The 15,470-nt window shown below is 40.0% G+C and overlaps 1 protein-coding gene across 2 annotated transcripts; it reads right to left on the reverse strand.

Annotated features, from left to right (window-relative positions):
• Positions 1-986: 986 nt before the first annotated feature.
• foxred1 (FAD-dependent oxidoreductase domain containing 1) lies at positions 987-14,987 on the reverse strand. 2 transcript variants are annotated; one of them, XM_046039915.1, is made up of 11 exons: positions 14,608-14,987; positions 14,069-14,289; positions 11,415-11,525; positions 10,324-10,442; positions 10,116-10,210; positions 9,070-9,171; positions 7,891-7,967; positions 6,213-6,373; positions 5,604-5,733; positions 5,403-5,507; positions 987-1,299 (listed from the first exon to the last, which is right to left on the reverse strand). In XM_046039915.1, exons 1-11 carry the CDS (start codon positions 14,852-14,854, stop codon positions 1,045-1,047), a joined length of 1,623 nt encoding a protein of 540 aa, XP_045895871.1. In that variant the 5' UTR covers positions 14,855-14,987; the 3' UTR covers positions 987-1,044. The 2 variants fall into 2 exon arrangements, with proteins under 2 accessions (XP_045895871.1, XP_045895872.1); XM_046039916.1 differs by having other exon boundaries at positions 14,692-14,983.
• Positions 14,988-15,470: the final 483 nt, after the last annotated feature.

Genomic DNA, 15,470 nt, shown 5'->3' on the forward strand with positions numbered 1-15,470 from the left:
CTTATAGTTAGGGCTGGCTCAGGTGAGTCCTGAACCATCCCTTAGTTATGCTGCTATAGGCCTAGACTGCCGGGGGATTTCCCATGATGCACTGAGCTCCTCTCTCCTCTACTTTCTCTCCCTCTGTATGCAACCTCATCCCATTATTGCATGTTACTAACACAACTTCTCCCCTTTCTGGTAGTCTTGTGCTTTCTCGTCCCTCTCCTCTCTCCTCCTATCACTTCCTGCAGGTGTTTCTGGCTCTGGAGCTGTGGAGTCTGGATCTGTGGCTGCGGGTCACCTGCTGCCCCTGTGTTCCTGCTCAACACCCTCTGCTACAACAACTATTGCTACTAGTCCTATTGTTATTATAGTTGTTATAATCATTAACATTACGACTGTTACCATTAACACTACTATAAATATCTGTGCCATTTTTCATTTAGTCTATAGCAACATCACCTTCACTGTCTGTACCTCTGTGTGTATATTGTGTAGACTGCCTCCCTCCCCTCTCTCTCTCCTTCCATCCCTCTCTTTTTCTCTCTCTTTCTCTCTCTCTTTTTCTCTCTCTCTCTCTCTTTCTCTCTCCCTCTCTCTCCTTCACCCCAACTGGTCAAGGCAGATGGCCGCCCACCCTGAGCCATGGTTCTGCTCGAGGTTTCTGCCTCTTAAAAGGAAGTTTTTCCTTGCATCTGTCGCCTAGTGCTGCTCTTGGTGGGAATTGTTGGGCTTCTGTAAATATCATCACAGAGTACGGTCTAGACCTGCTCTTTTATGAAAAGCGCTGTGAGATAACTGTTGTTGTGATTTGGCGCTATATAAATAAAATTGAATTGAATTGAATTATTTAAGTAAAAGATTTGAGTATGTCTGCTCGTGTCTCTTGCCTCGCTGGACTTCACTGTAACGATGATACCACGTTCCCAGATCTCAGTAATTAATTCATTTGCTAAGTACAACCCTATTATAACCAATAGAATTAAATATCACAACCACAAAAATAAGACCAAAGATGTAATAATTGGCAGCTGTGTCAAAGGAGTCCAGGTTCCTGCTCTTCTATACAATGTTCCTCTCCAGCATGGGTTCCTGGGCCAGAATGCGTCTGAAGCCGAGGGCGCTCAAGTCCAGTGTTTTAAAGTTCCCATCCAGGATCAGTTCTGCCACAGCGCGGCCCACAGCGGGGGAGTGCTGCAGGCCGTGGCCGCTGAAACCGGTGGCAAAGTACATATTGTTGATCAGTGGGTGCATACCGATGATGCCGTTCTGGTCAAAAGTGTTGTAGTCGTAGAAACCCGCCCACGCGCTGGTCACCTAAAGGGAAGGAACAAGAGAGAACAAAGGGCTGAGACCACATCTATGCTAAACCAGAATTAAAAAAAAAACAAAACGCTGTGTTTGGGTGTAAACATTAATTTGGCAAATAGCAAGACTGATGAGTGGGACAGATGCTGCCAAACCAAATCCTTATTTTGTGTTTGCAACGTTGTCTGAGAAAGTCAGCATAAATACAGACTACCAGCTGTGTGATCGGCTTTATCAACATTAAAAATAAGTGATTAGAGAGAAAGTTATAGACAGAAAGTTGTCTTTTTTTCGTTTCTTTTTTTTTTTAAACCTCGTCCTGCCCAGTAGCCTGGTATGCAGTATGAAGAGCTGGAAAGAAAGTTGTCTTCTTAACACTGGTTAACTCTGCAGAGTGACAAACCATTAAACCTTCGTTTAGTACCTTCCTGCTCTCTGTATTTTACTGCAGCCGAATTCACCACATAGTTGTTCTCTTTTACATATCTTTCTGTCTCTGTTGTCAAACAACTGAACAAGTATGAAATTCTACAAGTGCTCATCTACAAATTCTTGGGTATAACAATGTTAACCAGCAGTCACTCCCAAGTTTTTAAGAACAGAAAGTTCTTCTTAAAAGGATCAGTGTGTAATATTTAGGAGGATCTAAAGAGTGCGTTTTGTCACTACGTTGAATAGGTATGAAGAACAAGTAACATTAGCAGTAGTAGTACTCGTCCCACACATATTATTTAGCACAAGAGCCGACAGAGTGTGTCGGCCACCGTAGCTTCTCCTGATTTCTTAGATCTAGAGGGGGGAGCGGGGATGCGTTTATGTGGTGTCGGAATAATCAGAATCTTTTTTCCCCTCCTTAAATCTTTCTTGCAAAAAGAGAAATAAATTGTACATGGGACATAAAGAAGTATACAGAACTTTGATTCGTGCAAAATCACGTATTGTATATACATATTTTGCAAACATGTAATTTGCAATATGGTTACAGTTAGTTTGCTGTCCATGTAGAGTGAACTAGATGTCTGCATGCTTTTTATATGCTCCGTTAATGCTAATCCAACACATCTTTGTAGTAGCGTCCATGTTGATTCCACATTACAACTTAAGAGCACATGAACACACACTGAAGTCTGAAGAATGACTTAACAACTCGGGAAGTAGGACCATCTGTGGAGCACATGAATGCACAGTGAACCCCTGATTGCAATTCGTGATCCTCACCACTAGATGCCACTACAACTTACACACTGAATGTTTAACTTACACACCTAATGTTTATTAGGCCCTGACCTCACTGAGCAGCTTGCACACTGTTACCTGTGCAAACTGAGAAACAATAAACACCGCCCGATAAATGACCGTTTACTGTACTTTTCTTCAAAGTACTTTTTAAACAACAAAAAATGTTTATTTTTAAACTGCTCATGTAATCTTGGTGAGTTCTCATAACTACACAAAACAAATATAATCTTAATCTTTAGCCCTTTTTCCACTGCATGGTACCAGCTCGACTCGCCTCTACTCGCGGGCCAAAGTCGGGTCCAGTAGAGGCGAGGCGAGGCGAGTCAAGCTCGTACTGGCAAAACGGCATTTTTTTATGTTATTTGTTTCTGAAAAGAAGAAAGTAACATTAACTGGAATATCGGATTTTAAAATCCTCAAATATCAAAATCGGTCTTCAAAATCCCATATGGGTAGGACTCTATTAAACTCACACTTTTGGGAAATTCTCTTTTGTTTGATGGACAAAGCCAGCTTAGTGAGAAAGCAGGGCGTACCGAGACCAAAACATAGCACTCCAAAAACCTGGGGCTGCACTTTTAAGCATGAACAATAAAAACAAGAAGATCTATTCATTGCATGACTACATATTCTTCTAACTCATCCATCATTAGGTCAGTCTTTAGAAAGCAGATCCAGTACTATCCTACGTGACTGCAACTTGAGAGACCATTAAGTACATTTTGTACCTACCCATTCAGACTCTTCTTAGGTCTCTCCCTAATGGGAATTACCGCTATGGAAACAGTGCTCAATGTAACAACACCTCTAAGATTACACATATTAGTCATCCACACACAGGCAGACAGTTCCCTATCAAAAGTGTGATCACATGCTCTTCGTCTCATGTGGTTTAAATGTTGCGCGGTCCTTGTGGTTTATCGTATGCAGGTAAAACCTCTAGGAAATTGAAGCAACGCATCAGTGTGGGATTATCCTGTGGCATGACATCTCTTCCTCCGGCATAGAGAAGTTACAGGCGGGGACCGTGACTTGTTTTTGAGATGTGAAGCTTTGCAGACATGGTCTCCCAAAGGTCTTAAATGATGAGTTGCTACTAAATGTTAATGCTGTTATTTTGAGTGGGATCAGCCAGGACATATTCCTATTTGACTTTCAATACATTAATATGTTTATCTGGCAATGGTGCAGTGGATAAGACACATACCTTTGGTGTGGGAGACCCGCGTTCAATTCCTCCCCGTGACATCCACAAATGTGTCCCTGAGCAAGCTACAGAGGGTTTTGACCTCTGACATATAGTAATTGTAAGTCGCTTTGGATAAAAGAGTCAGCTAAATGACAAATTATTATTATTTATCTATAAATTAGTTTTCTTCTATTTGCCCATGTATTGAAGCTCTGTTTTGGAGGGTCTTTAAACACTGACTTCATTATCAGTATGAGGGCGGCAGCTAAAGATTAGTTTCATTATTTAATTTGTCAATAGTTTTTATGATAAATCAATTAGTTTTTTGGTTTATAGACTGTCAGAAGATTATGAAGAATGTTGATCAGTGTTTCCCAAAGCTCAAGATGACATTGTCAAATGTTGTGTTTTGTCCACAATCCAAATCACCAATTCGATCACTTTAAAAACAAGCCATAAAAGTTCTGGAAAGGAAACCACAACAGTATCATCACTCTAGGGCTGGACGATATGAAAATGGGATCACAATGAAAAGTTTAATACCTTTCGATATTGATAATTATCACGATAAGTATCAAATCGTTAATTCTTTCTAGTTTAAAGGCTGATTTTTGCTCCTGAGTGAAGTTAAAGTAACCTGATGGTTGATTGTCGTTTAAACTCTTCTTTATGGTCAACACATGAGGCCAAACAGTGGATCACTTCTGAGGTAGAACATTCGAAACATGATATGTATGATATTATGATAAAATCTTTGTCAACAAATATGCATGAGTAAAATTAAATAAAAGCTTTTTTCCTCAACAAAATAAACATCTTAATAAAAAAAAAAAAAACAAGTCCTAATTCAAGTGAATAAAATAAAACATTTATTGAACATTTGTTATATTGTTATTGAAAAAAAATTATATTGCAATAATTGTTGTTATTGTTTTTTTGTCCAACCGTACATCATTCATTTGGTGTTTAACTCACAATACTGCACCTCCACCACTGAAAAGCTTTGTACAACTCACATGATCCGAGCTTCAAGCTCAAATGCTAGGATGGATCTTAAGAAACCTGTCTTGTCTACATTAATCTGACACAGAGTCTGTATTTTATTAAACACCATCACGATGATTACTTAGAAATATTGCATAGGGGCGGCTGTGGCTCAGGAGATGGAGTGGGTTGCCCCCGGCCCCTCCGGTCTGTATTTTGGAAAGTCCTTGCACAAGATACAGAACCCCAAATTGCCCTGATGGCTGTTCCATCAGTGTATGAATATGGTTGAATGTGATGTAGCGTAAAAAACGCTTTGAGTTGTCGCAAGACTTGAAGGCTATATACAAGAACAGACTATTTTACCATTTGCATAGTATAGGGTGTAATGGCTGATATTTGTAAGTTTTTATATTTAAGGTGTTTTGAACTTGTATTTTCTGCATTAGTGTATTACTGTCTGTGTCGACCTGCACAGGGACTGCAGATGGAAATTAGTTAGTAGCTAAATCTGGTACAATGCATCTCTTCTCCTTGTGTGACATTAACGTTGCTGGATATGGTCCCTGACAAATAAATGCAATAAACTAAACTAATGTGGACTAAATTTGAACAGTAATGCTGTGAGTGATCAAATGTACTAGCATACATGCAGAAAGATTACCAGGCAAAGAAAATGGCCAACGTATCCCAATCCTACCTTAAGTTTCTCAAACGCAGGAACACGATTGGCCAAGCTGGGCCAAACCTTGTCCTCAAAAAACTGGTGGTCCACCTCCAGGTTACTGGTATCTGGCTCCTCCCCCTGGAGAAAGACACAAAACACACAGACCTTTTATTAAACTGTTTATTCTTATTAATAAAAAAATAGCCAGGAAATCAACTTTAAACTATAACAGACCTCCTCTGGGGACGTCCCAGCGATGTAGTTCCCACCTAACCCCTCTCTTCTGAAGTAAACTCCAGAGTAATCAATCAGGAAGGGAGTGTCTAGACCTGGACCATCAGGACAGTGGACCACATACACATACCTAAAAGAGATTTTACATACAGTTCATTCTTACAATCCTGTGTTAACTGTACTTTCTTGTCGTTAAAGCCGACTTTTCGCTCCGCCTTCCAGTGTGGCGGCTCAGAAAAGCTCTAAACATGTCGTATAAACCTGTTCTTTTCTTGTGTAACACAGCCTTGAGTGTGTGTTTGAGGGTGTTTACATCCACTCTGGGTGAGGAGTGAAAGACTCAATTTTATCGGTACGTTAACTACAATCTTTACACAGTTAATTCGATTTGGAAGGAAACACCCTCAAATTAAAGCCGTGAGTCACATCTATAAAGGTTGCCGGTTTTCAAACTTACCGGACAACAGAGTCCATATAAAAGAAGAAGAATACTAAAGAGCCGCACTGTATGAGGCCCTGAGAGGCCCTTTTAAAGAAAACTAGACATTCTGACAGCAATTGGGTTGTTTTTTCAAAAGGGAAAATATGCCCCTTAAGTCAATGACCTACCTTTTCCGAGGCTCAACAGGCAGAGTAATTCCAGCGACGGTGTCTTTGGGACCGGAGCCAATTCCCAGCATCTCTGCCAGTTTACCAGAAAAGGCTCCTGCTGCATTCACCACAATGGCACATTCCACTGGCTGGTACTCCAGGCTGTTCGGCATCTGCACCTGCTCGACACAAGACAATATCCCATCACGCACAACACTATGCTGTTCCTATGGTGCAGAGTCCAAAAGAAATCAAGATATAAATCTGGAAAATTCAGAAACAAATTTGTTTTGTTTCTAAAGACCTTTTTAATCCTTTCTGGATTTTGTTTTCCAGAGGCTTCTTTTTTTTTTTTTTTTTTTTAAATGGCCAGAATATAAAAGAGGGCAAAAATAAATTAGTTCTTAAAAAGGCCCAATCTGTTTTTTATTTGATCATACAAATTACAAGTTGGTTTTATGTATTGGCTCTAAACCTTTTTTTATCTCTGCACCCAAAATTAAAATTAACTTTGTCCCCGGGTGCACATTTCATAAATGATCGTAGAAACATTTGTTAAAATATTCAAATTTAAAACCTGTTTATATTTTTAATCAATCATCACCTGTTAATGACCGCTGAGTTTGAAAAATAACAAACTACAAGAGAAAAAAAATACAAACTCTTCTGCATTTAAATTTTTTATGCCATTAAAAACAGCAGCTGTTTGAAACACCGTCTCCACATGAAACACGATGTGGGTGCTCACTATTGTTTCTAAGTGCTGTGACAAAACAATATGAAAGATATTCAGCTTTTTATTTACTTGTTGATATGACTGCAGTTTTGGCTTAAAGATGGCGTTTGGTTTGTGGACGGCCTGAATTCACAGCCACGCCTTGGAGGGATCTGAAGGAAACCTCAATAGGCCTCAAAGGAAATTGACAGACATGCGAACAGGGAAAAAAACGGTCCCAGTAACAAACAATGAAAGCAAGTACTGGTGAGGACTATATGTTTAATTTAAGAAACATTAGACAAGTTTCCATATTTTGCAGAAATTTTATCTGAATTTTCAGAAAATCTGTAAAAGAAAATGCTAATTTATGTGCATTTCCATCGACTGTTGTGCAAATACAGGGAGTTGGTTCATCAAGATAAACTAATCTATTTTACAATTTTCACAATCTGTCTTTTTCCACTGCACTGTGTCACATTTTGCTTTTATCAATGCAAACCTTTCTACCTCAGCAAAGTGCTAAAACTTTTTGGTGATATTTTAAGGTATTTTTTCGGATTTTTGACGTTTCAACTCAGGTGTTTTTATGTGCAAACTGAAAAAGCGCATAACAGGTAGATGGAAACGCACCTATTGATTTAATGGAGGAGCTTTATTTCCTTAAATAAATCATGAAGAACACGACTTACCACGATGTAGTTGCTGTCTAGTATTAGTCCAAGTATTGAGTGCACCTGTCAATCTAGATTTGGTTTGTTTGGGCGACACGTTTCTTTATTCTTGGTTCAGCCAACATGATAGATTTAGCTTTTAAAGAACAACCTGGTCGACTGAGTTTAGTAAAGCTAATTTAGTTTGTTGTTCTACTTTTAAATATTAATCTAAGACGGCACAGAGAAGAAAACTGTCCCCAACATGTTTCAAAAGAACTTTGACCGTGGCCATATCAAAGATGCAGACGTTCACAGTCCCACTTACTTTGACAGATTTTATTCTCCTGAGATCCAGGTGTTCACCATCAGTGGTAGTCACCACCTTTGTTGTATATTTAAAATCTGTGGAAGAAATTGACACCAGCCAGCAGACTGTCAGTTGTTCAAACCAGATCAATAAACACATTCTGCATTCACACAGGCATGAAGGAAAAACTCTGCATAATAACAAGCCTCAATGTGTATGCAGGGTGCCATTACCTACACTATTCAAAACAAGAGGAGTACACTAAATGTCTCATTTTTTTTGTACATTTCTTTCACGTCAATTAAATAAAATTTTATTTTCTTCAGAGCTGCCAAAAGAAATTCCCTTTTAAAATGCACGAAAAATCAAGTCCTAGATCAAACTTTATATTTTGGTTAGTAGGTGAAAGAAAAGTGAGTAAAAATCCTTCACTTTTACTCCTTTTTATCACATTTATTATGTCTTAAAAATGCTCTTAAATTTTAGAGAGCTCCAGAGGTCTCTTGTTAATAGTAGGTCCCAAATGGTTGCAGTACAGAGACACAGGTGAGCACACACACACACACACACACACCTGAAGTGATTGTACAAACTAGTATTGGTTATGATGATTAATACATTAGCTGAAACGTTATGTATGTATCTATTTTTGCATGTATTGATTTCCAATGCTTTTGTTAATGTGGTGCTAAATTGTTCTTATGATACGACTTCTCTAATGTTCCTCATCAGCCAGCTTTTTGTTTAATTTCAACCAAATTCCTTTTATTTAATTCTTATTTTTAAATTTGTTGTTCATTTGACAAGTTTATTGCTAATGATTTTTTAATGAAAATGTTTAAGAGAATAACATATCACCAAGAAAACATGATTGGCTGTTCCTGCTCGTAGTAGACGTATGATTAACTTTACATTACAATCACGGACAATCTCGGTTCGGATCGTTCAGCTATCTTCTTCTACATGAAACCAAATCTGACGAGAACTTCCGAGAATCCGAGTACTTTAAAAGTCCACTTGCAGCAGCTTTACAGTAGTTAAAATACAACATGTTTTGCCACCATTGACGCAGACAGGTCTCACTGCAGTGTTGAAATAACTTGTTGGTTAACATGTTGAACTTGTTTCCATTAGATAACTGAGTTACTGGTAATTTTTAAACAGGCCGTGACAAGAAACCAACAAACCATAACAAACCTGTAACTTCTCCGCAGCACTGAACGACTCCCATAGAGATGGCTTTCCTTCTGAAGGCGTTCAGCAGAGTCCAGGGGTCAAACCAGCCTTCGTTCTCCAACCCTGGAAGGCAGGACGAGTGCAAATGAAATAGTTGATACACCCTCATACTCAGGTTTACTGGCTTACATAAATGAGCAACTACAACGGGGCATATATTTAATATTAATGCTGAACATTAATGCCGAACTTGAATTTTACACACAATACCTCCTCTGGTCAAACATTTGATATAGCTATTGATATTGTTACTCAATGTCACAGTAATTGCTCTTTTATAGTTTCTATTTTTTCTTCTATTCTTATTTTAGTTTTATATACCTCTTATGTATTATGACTTTCTCAATTTATCTGTAGTTATTGCTGTCCTTGTGCTGCAACAACTGAATTTCCCCTTGGGGATTTAATAAAGGCTTATCTTATTTTATAGTAATAAAAAGTATATATACACTAACTAGCTGGAGGAAATCTCTGTCTTATCAGAGGTGGACAGAGGGCCAGATTTAGTAAAGGCTTTTGAGCCTGTTTTTAAGACTTGCTGTTTTCTACCCCAAACACATGCAGTGTATTTACTGAAACAGATGCAGTTGCCATTTTAGCAAGTGTGTGCAATGTGTGTCTCTTTAACAAGAGGCGATATGCTAACAGAACACGATTATATATGCCACTGGATTTACTAAGATCGTGCAATTTGGGACAGTCAGTTATGCGGGCAAGATTCCCCATCTCTGAAAAGTAAACACAGCGCAGATGGGATTTACAGGAGCCACAAGGAAGATTGTGGTGGGAAAATAAATGTGTCTTTACCTTTATACTACAGAAAACTAGTGTCTGCAGGGATATAGTAGGTGCACCACAAACACAGAGAGCTATAACTAAATCTGCCTCATCAGCAGATTTTCTAATCAGCTGATGTCTGTTTGTTGCTGTTATGACCCTATTTGACCCTGTGCTCTAACAACCACATGGAGTGATTAAACATTAACCTGTGCATTATCTGCACTCACCATATGATGCTAGCACCACACCATCTGTGTTGATCCATGGAAATTTCTCCTTCAGTTGCGTCGGAGAGAGGAGGGAAACTTTGGCTCCAGCATGTCTAGACATCACAAAGCAAGACAAATGGTTGACAAATTAATTGGACACTTTCCCGCAAAAAAGGAAACCGATATCTGGCTTTCTGATATCACACAGTAGTACTGAATGAAACACCTCTGGGTGCTGTAGTTCTCTTCCATGATGTGGGCCACCTCCTCACTGGCCAGGAAGAGATATCCCGATTGGTTGAACTGCAGGTCCACTGGGTCTTCGTTCAACACGCAGAGGTGTTCCTGAGGGGACATGGAGGTGCGACAGCCACATTAACATAATCATTTCTATATTAACAACATGGGAAAAGTTACAAAACAGTATGCCTTTAAGTAACATGTTTGTCCTCAGGTTGGCACTAGAGTAAAAACAATAGGGTCATCCATCCATCCATCCATCGTCAACCGCTTATCCTGCGTACAGGGGGCTGGAGCCAATCCCAGCTGACTTTGGGCAAAGGGCGGGGTATACCCTGGACAGGTCGCCAGTCCATCGCAGGGTCACACACAGACAAACAATCACTCGCACTCACATTCACACCTAAGGACAATTTAGGGTCACCAATTAACCTAGCCTGCATGTCTTTGGATGGTGGGAGGAAGCGGGAGCACCCGGAGAGAACCCACGCGGACACGGGGAGAACATGCAAACTCCACACAGAAAGGCCGGGGCAACCGGGGTTGTCCCAGTGCCAACCACAATAGTGTTGTGGAGCTTGGTTGGAGCCACACTGTTTGCGATTTACAGAGCCAGGGCAGTAGCAAGTTAAGTAAACACTTAGATCAGTTTCTCTGCCCGGCCGTCACACCTTTTCTGCCCAAGTTTAAATACTTAGTTACACAATAAACCACCATAGAAATGTGCTTTTGTTCACAGTTAAGGAGTTTTTAGTCGCTTAATCCCTCTTTTCCGGGCCTGTGACACTGTAGAAATGTGGCTAGTGGACCCCCCCAGCATCTACAGTATCTCTAATACATACTGATAGCAAAGTATCATGGTTTTATAAATAAAGACAAAATCAAGTGTAAATTAGTCTCCATCTTTAAAGCTAGACTCAAAAATATAGGCAGCTGTTTCCATATTAACACAACACACATGCTCTAAGGGTGATGTGGCACATTTAATGGATTAAAGGCTCATAATTTATTGTGCGGTGAGCTCACAGAGGCTCCATACAAACAAGCAACAACTCCAGTGACTTCAACGTGACCTACATTGATGTTCCTCATGAAATCTGCAGAGGCAAGGGAGAGGTAGATGTTCTCAGGCAGAGAGAACTGCTGTCGGATCCCCCCAGCAGACAGCACAGTGGAGGCCTGGGAGTACTAGGGAGAACCACATGCAGGAGGAAGCGGTTAATTAGGAAAAGTGTAGAAGCAGGAGTCTGCTGTACTATACATTAGCTGCCCATCAGTGAGCTACTGGCAACACTTTGACAGACCTTATCTTCTCTTGCCATTAGTGGTCAATCTGCTATTCAAGCCTTAATAGATAGAACATTTTCTGATTGTGGCATTAAAACCTATTAAACATTCAGATAAATGTAGTCCTGCCAAACACCATTCCTTTTCACATACGTTTTGATTAAGAAGGGAGTGATTTCTCATTTGGTCATTAAATCCTATTCGTCCTAAATCCTCTCTATTACTCTACATTAAAACCAGTGGTGGAAGAATTATTCAGTGTCTTTACTTAATTAAAAGTAACAATACCACACTGTGTGAATACGGTTATATAGTAATAGATTATTATTAATCACGCATTAAAGCATTATGTGACTCTTGTGGTTGGTTTTATATTTAGGGTGCAATAAATCATTATTTTCATCATCATAAATTTAGTCATCATATTACAACAGGGTTGTAAAATGAAATGCAGTTCATAAAGCAGACAATATTAAGTTATTTAAAAAAAAAGGTAAGCAGAAATAAACTACATAGAATGGAGCAGTACTAGGATGAATATGAGTTGAGGAGTCTCGCAATCGGTGAGAAAAAGCTGCTCTGCAGTCTGGTGGTGCGACTGCGGATACTTCTACAACTCTCTCTAGACGCCAGTAGGGTGAACAGGCTGTGGCTGGGGTGGGTACCGACCTTTAGTATCCTCTGGGCTCTGCAGGCACCTCACCTTACAGATAATACCGATGCTCGGGAGATGGGTACCAATGATCTTCTGAGTGGTTTTAAACCTGCTGCAGAGCCCTCCTCTACTGGGTCGTGCCTCATTCCTAAAATCAACAATCAGCTCCTTAGTTTTGCCGACGTTGAGCAGTAGGTGGTTCTTTGTGCACCACTTAGCAAGATTATCAATATCCTCCCCATATGAAGTCTCATCTTTGTTTGAAATCTGGCTGATGATGGTGGTATCATCTGTAAACTTTATGACAGAGTTTACTCCGTGTTAGGGGTTGCAGTTGTGGGTGTACAGCATGAACAGGAGGGGGCCGAGCACACAGCCCTGGGGAGTTTCGGGTATTGAGCACTAGAGTGGAGGAGGTGTGTCCACCAATGAACTGTCTAAGGTCTGTTTGTGAGGGTCCATTATCCAGTTGCAGAGTGTGGTACTCAAGCTCAGACTGCTGAGTTTACCAATAAATTTCGTGGGGGAGATTGCGTTGAATGGATTAAGGATTTATCTGATGGTTATTTTCTTGTTCAACCATTTACTCTACATTATAGTCACAATTATCCAGAGCTCAGAGTGACACCTTTAAATATGTTGTCCAAACCTCAAAATGATTCCGTTTGACTCAAGAGGAAGAAAAGCAGTCGGTCAACTAAAAGATTAACTGTTTAGAAAGGCTCTAACTTCCTCTGTAGCAAAACATTTCTAGTCTACGCTTCAAGACTTTGAGAAAGTGAATCACCATGGGTGATGTGGCAAATCTGGATACATACACACCATCACCACATGGACTGAATTAAGAGCTTGACTGACCTGATCATGGTCGTCTCACATCTCCGAGCTGGTGATGAAAGCTCAAAAACACCTGTATTTCTTGAGTAAGCTTAAGAACGGCAAATTCCCGTGCAAAGTTTATGTCGGCTTTTACAGAGGAGCAATAGAAAGCATCCTGACTGGAAACATCACAAACCGGCATGGGATGTGCTCGGCTCCGGACCGGAGGGCTCTGCAGCGAGTGATTAAAACCATTCAAAAGATCATTGATACCCATCTCCCAAGCATGCCTACGCAGAGCCCAAAGGATATTAAAGGACAGTACCCACTGTAGCCACAGCCTGTTCACCCTGCTGCCTTCTGGGAAGAGATACAGGAGTTTCTGCTGCCACACCACCAGACTGCAGAGCAGCTTTTCCTCCTAAGCTATCAGGCTCCTAAACTCAAATTCATCCTCAGCACTGCTCCATTTAATATAGATTTTTTCAGTGTACAATTTTTATGATTGCTTTTGTATTACTTTATATTGTCTGCTACGTAGCATAAGGGAGTTACAAACTTTCACTTTACAACCAGATGTAATGTGACAAATAAACCTACCTTGTACCTTTATACCTTGACTTACTTGAGGTGTTTTCTTATAAGTCAAGTTTGACTTTTATCATTTAGATTTGATACAATACATCGGAATTCATACTAGAGTTTGTTTAATTAATTTGTCCCTTTGTCTGATTTGTTTTGATTAAACCACAAGAAGGTGCCCATGATGTGTAAAGCAAAGAAAGGGTACCAATGCAGGTGTCACAGATGATGGGCTGATTACTGAATGATGCAATTATCCTATGGGATGCCTTGTATGATGTTTGAAAACTCACATAAAGTGTTTTTAACCCATTTTTTCCTATTGGGCACCTGAAACCGTTGAGCTCAAAGCAAAGAAGTCTATGACAGATCAATACTGGTCCCTCACCGTCGGGTCCTTCTCCACCACGATAACTTTAACCCCTCCTCGCACCCTCTCCTTCTGCTTCAGCCAGTAGGCGATGGACCAGCCCACCACACCGCCTCCTACGATCACAATGTCGGCCCTCTCCGGCGGAAGGTTCGGGTTCACCTCCAGGGGACTCCAGCTGCTCCCCGGCAGAGCGTCCGTAGCCTTCTTCCGCATTGCTGCCAGCTGGGCCTCCAGGTCTGAGCCACAAAAGCAGAAACTTTACTCTACTTCATAATCACTCTGTAGATGATGACTCGCACAAAACAACTCAAGATATTTTATGAAACTTTAGCTACCACTCTACAATTCGGCATATAGAATATTTTAATTTAACGAAGGTTAAGAGGGGTTAGCCTCAAATCTTCCGCCAAATCACATTGTAACGTTAGTTTAAGGAGCAAAAAGCGAGTACATATGTATGCCGAATTGTACAAACGCTTCTTACAGACCATCAGAAAGTTTCTGCTGTGGCATAGAAATTGCATGCATTTGTAGATAAACACATCATTAAATACTTTGGGGATTTCTGAATGAGAAGCTTGCTTCCCGACACGTTCTTGCAGAATGGCGTAAGCGGCACTTCTTTTGATGTCTCCCACCTTTGAAGAAGTCGTTTCGGAGACGTCTGCCTGTACTCAGGTTTTGACACAACGTTGATTGCCCGTACAGCCATGTGTGCCGTTGTGTCACCCGTCTGGAGGTAAAATTGAGCAATCCATGAGCCGTCCGCACTTTCACGTGCAGCCTGCTCCACGTTGACATTGCTGTAATTTAACTAGCTGTAGGCTACACCGCGAAAACCAACAACAAAAGCGATGTGAACAAACATGCCATTTGAGTTTGTAATCCAACAGCTAGGTCAAATAAAACCTGAGTCAAAATAAACCAAACAAACCGGTAGTACGGTATTTTCCTTCAAAATAAAAGCATGTAATCACTTCTAGAAACAGGTTACTCTAATCTGTGCCTCCTAAATGAAAGGCTCAAACTGGAGGTTAATCTGGAACAGGAATAATAATAATAAGGATATTGAATTTTTATCTATAGAGCTCTAATCAAAACGAAGTGCTTTACAGAGACAGGATGAAATGAAATACCACAGTGAAAGATAAAATAGCCTACTTGAGGGCCTAAAATAAAAATAATGACAGGAAAATAGGGCTGGACAATAATTAGCGTGATATAATTTTCCTCAATAACAATATAACAAAAACTAAATAAATATTCAACAAATGTTTGACTTAATTAATTTGAATCACAAAAAAAATTGCACTTTTTCTATGAATATTTAATTTTGTTGAGGAAAATGGACTGAAAAAAGATTTAACCATAATTGTTAAGAATGTTCTTCCTCAGATTTGTTAAGTGATCCAATGTT

The sequence above is a fragment of the Micropterus dolomieu genome, linkage group LG23 (assembly GCF_021292245.1).
Source record: "Micropterus dolomieu isolate WLL.071019.BEF.003 ecotype Adirondacks linkage group LG23, ASM2129224v1, whole genome shotgun sequence".
NCBI lineage: Eukaryota > Metazoa > Chordata > Actinopteri > Centrarchiformes > Centrarchidae > Micropterus > Micropterus dolomieu.

Bases quoted from the DNA above. Each gene is read 5' to 3' on its own strand.
- foxred1 (XM_046039915.1), bottom strand. From the start codon at position 14,854: ATGTCAACGTGGAGCAGGCTGCACGTGAAAGTGCGGACGGCTCATGGA. The intron at 6,374-7,890 runs GTAAGTGGGACT...TGTGTCGAGCAG, and splicing joins GGAGAATAAAATCTGTCAAA to GTGCAGATGCCGAACAGCCT. The intron at 5,508-5,603 runs GTCTGTTATAGT...GTCTTTCTCCAG, and splicing joins CTGGGACGTCCCCAGAGGAG to GGGGAGGAGCCAGATACCAG.